The sequence below is a fragment of the Bactrocera dorsalis genome, chromosome 1 (genome assembly GCF_023373825.1).
Source record: "Bactrocera dorsalis isolate Fly_Bdor chromosome 1, ASM2337382v1, whole genome shotgun sequence".
NCBI classification, from domain to species: Eukaryota; Metazoa; Arthropoda; class Insecta; order Diptera; family Tephritidae; genus Bactrocera; species Bactrocera dorsalis.
Genome location: NC_064303.1, coordinates 90,878,055 through 90,883,558, shown reverse-complemented (window position 1 = coordinate 90,883,558; position 5,504 = coordinate 90,878,055). Strand labels below are relative to the sequence as shown.

The window sequence follows — 5,504 nt, the reverse complement described above, 5'->3', positions numbered from 1 at the left end:
GTAAGCGCACATTGCGGCTTAGATTCAGAAATTATAATCTCAAATTTTTCCACGCTTAATATTTTTAAATAGATGAATCACAAGCTGCTGCAATATAACAAAGCTGAGGATAAGTGGCAAAAATATGCGAGTTTAAAAATCGATTACACAGATTTTACCATGAAGTTTAGTAATGATAATTTAATTCTTATTGGTGGTTATAAAAATGGTGCCACACTCAACATCGTCCGGAGCTGGAATATACGAAATAAGACATGGCAAAATTTGCCCGCCATGAACCAAGCAAGACGCTCACACCTTACTGCCGAATTAGATGGTAAAATCTACGCGATTGGTGGTTTAGAGGGTAACAAGGTTTTGTCGTCGGTGGAGAGGTAATTATGTATAAATCTGTAACGAATTGCCTAACGATAACGGTTGTGAGCTTCAACAATTTCAGATTAACTTTAATTTTAAGATTAAATGTGAAAGGATTTTAGATAAGTTGCTTTATAGTCATGTAGATGGTGTACAAAACGAAGTACTTATATACATATTGTATACAAGAAAAAGGGTATTTGGTCAATGCACTTGCTCTTAAAATCTCAACTCCAAAAACTTTATAAAGTGAAATCTAGAAACGTTTTAGCGTTGCCTCGTCAAATAATTGTCTCTGGCTTTAAGTACACCCACACCATCTGACATTGCCAGCGACTTCTTTAGAATACTCTAAGTTTTTAATTAAGACAACTTCTTAGTTGATGCTGATTAAGCTAACAAACGCAAAGCTTTTCATATCAATTTCGATATGATATTTAAACTCATGTTTTTTTTGTTGATTTCCAGATATACACCATCCGATGGTTGGGAGTTCGTGAGCAGTTTTATTTTTCCAAAAAGTTTTGGCAGAGCAGTGACTTTAAATAATAAAATTTACGTATTGGGCGGTAGAAATGGTTTTGGCGATTTAAAACTCGTCGAATGCTACAATCCGGATTCGAATACTTGGACTTCTTGCGCGGATATGACAGAATGTCGTGTTTCACCTTGTGTAAGTTAGATTAAAAAATAATAATTGATATATTGCTAGATTTTACATTGCAGGTAAGAGTACATAAGGGACATATTTATGTTTTAGAGAAGTATTCTGCTAAACAAAGTAGCCAAAGTGTTGAACGTTATGATCCTGAGCGAAACACCTGGTCTAAGGTAAATTAAGTTGATTTTTGCCAATCGTTTGGTTTCAAACTGAATATTTTGCGCAGATTTGTTGTTTGAATGCTGAGTGGGCTCGTATAGAAAACGTCTTCTCGTTCGACAATAAGCTATGGAGTTTTGGTCACCCTAAACATGATGACATATCAAGTGTATCAGTTTATGACGAGGACAATGACCGTTGGGTAAAAAAGTGTTCATTACCCAATGTAGACAGATATACATATAATATTGTGCCTGTAGCCTTACTATCGTCGAAATAAATAAATAATATTATTATATACAATGTGTGTATATTTTTTTAATAAATTTTCTTATAAGAAATACAATAAATATATGTGATTTTCTCTTTTTGTAAGGAGCGGCAAACTCTTGTAGATTTTATTTAACATTCTCTTGCATCCTTGATGATTATAGAACCACGAAAAAGTATAACCGTTTAAACGAGTATATAAAATATGTGTTATATACATAGTTATATGCAGAGATTATTGATCGTTTTTGCTTACAATTGGTGTTGAAATGCAAATTGAACTCATTAAAAGTTGTTCTTTAACGGAATTCAACTTGAGATGTCTTGATGAAAATTGGTGTGCGCTTTCCTTAGTACAAAAGAAGTTACGAGTTTGTAAGTGGGCGTAATCGGACCACTACCACGACCACAAGTCACCATTAACCGAAAACATATTCTATAATTCCATACCCACTTAAGATATAAAATTGTAATTTGGTACAGAGGATCGCAACAAAAAGGGGGCACCTGTGGGTAAAAACTTTTGGAAAAATGGGTGTGGCCAGCTCTTTTACATGTTTAATGTACATATGTATCTCATAATCCACTTGAGATACAAAAACCAAATTTGCCCAGCTCGAATATTATAAGAACTTCTACCGACGCCACTGGTCGATTTCATAAGCCAAATATAAAAAATAAAAATTTGAAATTTACGACTGTTTGTATCAAATCTATTTCTTAAAACACCAATAAAATGAACGATAAATACATTTTTGCTCTATCCCATTCGTAGGGCTACGAAAAGAGACAATAGAAACACACGGACTGTGCAGTGAAAATAGCTTAAAAATTATATCTTATAATAAATCAAATTGCAATATAAAATCGTGTTTAATTCCCATAAATTGAAGAGAGTATTGATAATAAAGGAATATGTTATATAATAAAGTGGTTTTATGTAATAATATGTTGTTTTATGATTTTAAAACAATTGTTTTACAAGTGCCCTTTTGAGTGGTATGTTTTTCTTTATACATCGATTTAAGATATACAAAAAGTTGTGATCTCTGTCTCGCCCTCAAATGAATCAAGTTTGTTTATATCAGTTAATGTTTTCTAAGTCTCATGTTATTCTACCAGGCATGCGATTTTTGTATTTACGTGTATGAATATTCGTGCATATTTTATTGTTTTTTATTTTCATTTTTTTCATCATAAATCTAATTAATGAACGGAATGAGTCCTCTAATTACTTATTATCAAGAGGAATATGTGGCTTTAATGGCAATTCTGGTCAGAACGTGCTTATATTCGCTTGAATTTGAAAATAATAATTTGGAAGACAATAATTTATTTATCACGACATATGTATGTCCCTGTAGAACTGATGATAAAATCGCAAAATGATGAAGAGCATAAACAAATTTGTAAAAACTTCAGACCTTCGTCCACCCGCTATTGCCGTCCTGTTCGAATTCAAATTCAAAAGGAATCAGTTTAATAAACCCTAAATGCACTAGATTTGCGCTAGATCCTGCAAAGGAATTGACTTCAAAATATTCCTGGTATTATCTTCCTTCATCAGTCCGTAAAATTTTAATTCACGCTCCCGATGTTATTCAATATGCACCAGTTTCAATTGGAGGGCTCTCATAAGAATCTGCTGAGACAAGCAATAAGGACGTTAAGATGTATCGACTCCATCATACATGAAAGAACTAACGGATCGCTACAAATCAGGACTTGCTAAACCGATTGCTTTTGAGCTTAGAACCGTTCATCACCAGTCAGAGAAACTATCATGCAAATGTAAATCAATTTTATTAAAATCAGTTTTTGATTTAGTTAAATAATATTCAAAAAATTCCTTTTTTCGTTTATCAACTTTTTTAATTTAATATATTTAATTAATTAAAATTTGTTACCATCGCATGGTGGCGGAGTGGGAAACGCGAGAGGGAGATTTTAAAAAGCTTTGGCAAAAGTTTCACTTTTATATAAGCAGTGGAAGTATATTCGACGGCTGATTCCATACAAGACCGACCACTGTGCGACGGTCCGAAAACGGATGAAATCGGAGGATAACCCCGTTCACTCCTCATATAACGGTACTGTTAAAAATTACTTAAGGCGCAATAAATGAATAATTTTATACGTTAAAGTGTGTCTTTAGTGTGTGCCATCTCATGACCGAAAATTGATTAAATCCAATAAAAACTGTTCAAGCCCTAGATACTGAATATTTAGACCCCGGCACCTATAGGTGATCGAAAATGTATGTCAATTCGTGTTATATATAACTGTAATCCAGGCGTTTGTGTTTAGGATTTGGGGAATTTTTAATGAATTTCAAAAAATAATCACATCGTTTCATATTCTGTTTAAGCACACATGTTCCCTTAATTTCATTCAAATATTACACATATTGACCGACATAATCCGTTCAAAGTCGTCTGAAAGTCGGGAAAATCACTTTATCGGAAACATTTGAGCTGGAGGAAGATTCGAATATTGGAAGGTTACATTAATGTTTGGCATTAATTTTTTTGAAGATTTCTCACACACTGACCAACATATTCGGCTAGTTTAGCGAAAATCTTTATACATATGTACGAGTATGTATATGGATACAGTATATGAAAATAGAGGTAATACATGGACCGATTTTACATATAACACGGATTGGGAATACTTGGACGCCGATATGACAGAATGTTATCTGTTTCTTGGTGTAAGTTGTATTAAAATATAATTATTATTTATTAGTAGACGACGTTCATCAAGTCCTGATTTGGTAGAATGAGAAAGAGCCGAAGAAGGGTATATATCGACTTTACTTAAATGTTTAAATATTAACATTCGACTCCTTGGATTTCTTTTACTATAGACGAATGTATGAAACCGGAGTTCGTATTCTGTCTAAAGTTTTCAAATTTATTTGTGAAGTACAGTCTGCCGCTAAATAAGAGATTCCATTTTTTTCACCGTTGCATGTTTTTTCTAGAGATTTTAAAACAGGAATTGTAAATAGCTCCACTCCAAAAAAGATAACCAAAATTGATCGGATTGAAGAAGTTTAAAAGCGCTTTTTCATCACGTTCTACGCGAAAATTCGGGCAACACTGCCGAGATAACACGTTCTGTCGGTAATTTGTTGCGCATCACTAGAGCATTGAACGCAACATAAACATTTTGAATTTGATGCGACAAGATGGAGGATCGAACGCATATGTGTGTCGTGTATGGGCCCTTTAAGCTAAGCCATGCTGTACTCTTTGAACCTTTCAACACAGTGACAAAGAAATGTTGTTTTTACGAGAGCGCAAAAAGATCACTTCTCTATGTTATCGCTGTACTTAGTTACTCAGTTATTGTAAAATGTTTTAGCTGCAGTATAGCGTGAACAGCAAAGCGATTAAGTTGAGTTTTCTTTAAATTGTGCGTTGAGAACAGTGTGATTATACCAGATACCGGCAATTAATAGCAAGTTTGTGATATACAAAAGAACCGTATGTATTAACAAAAATATATTCAATTGTGTATAACTTTTAAATTGCCTATAGAAATATCTTTCGTCAAAACGATGATGGGCGATTTTAAATTCGCTTGAAAACAAGATTTGACCGATTTCATCGTGAGTTTCATCAAATCTTGTCGTCAATTGTTGATTTCATGATTCTTCGCAAAACCTGGTTTGCCATATTCGCATTTTATTGAAAAAATTTATTCAAAATTAGTTCTTGATATCTTTAGAGCTGCATACCAGCACAAGAAAATTAACCACAGGAAATTTTCTTGACCATTTCTTAAGCATTTTTTTATTGTTTCATTGTTTCATGTGAAATCTCCGTTGTCACGGACAGCAGAATATACAGGCCTAAACATATTATATGTGTAGTATATATGTATGTACATATATTTCCATATGTACAAGAACTATGCAGAAGAATTAACACTACGAGTAGTGTAAAGGAAACGCTTGTGTGATAAGCTCTTTCCGTTTATTAAAAAATTTAGAAAAATTTGGAAAAAATTGCGGTCATTATATGCGAAAACAAGTAATTAAGGGCTGAGT

The 5,504-nt window shown here is 33.3% G+C and overlaps 1 protein-coding gene across 11 annotated transcripts in view; it reads left to right on the top strand.

Annotated features, from left to right (window-relative positions):
- The window catches only part of LOC125780227 (kelch-like protein 17), a 49,021-nt gene that overhangs the window by 25,449 nt on the left and 18,068 nt on the right, over positions 1–5,504 (top strand). Inside the window, exons 5-8 of one of the 11 annotated variants that reach the window (XM_049462110.1) lie at positions 73–374; positions 826–1,030; positions 1,084–1,188; positions 1,245–1,521. The exons of 5 other annotated variants lie outside the window; for them this stretch is intronic. In XM_049462110.1, coding sequence (XP_049318067.1) covers positions 73–374; positions 826–1,030; positions 1,084–1,188; positions 1,245–1,457 — 825 coding nt within the window. In that variant the 3' untranslated portion in view covers positions 1,458–1,521. Of the gene's footprint in view, positions 1–72; positions 375–825; positions 1,031–1,083; positions 1,189–1,244; positions 1,522–5,504 lie in introns of those variants that run through there. 5 more of the 11 variants (XM_049462108.1, XM_049462107.1, XM_049462104.1 and 2 more) reach the window with 5 other exon arrangements.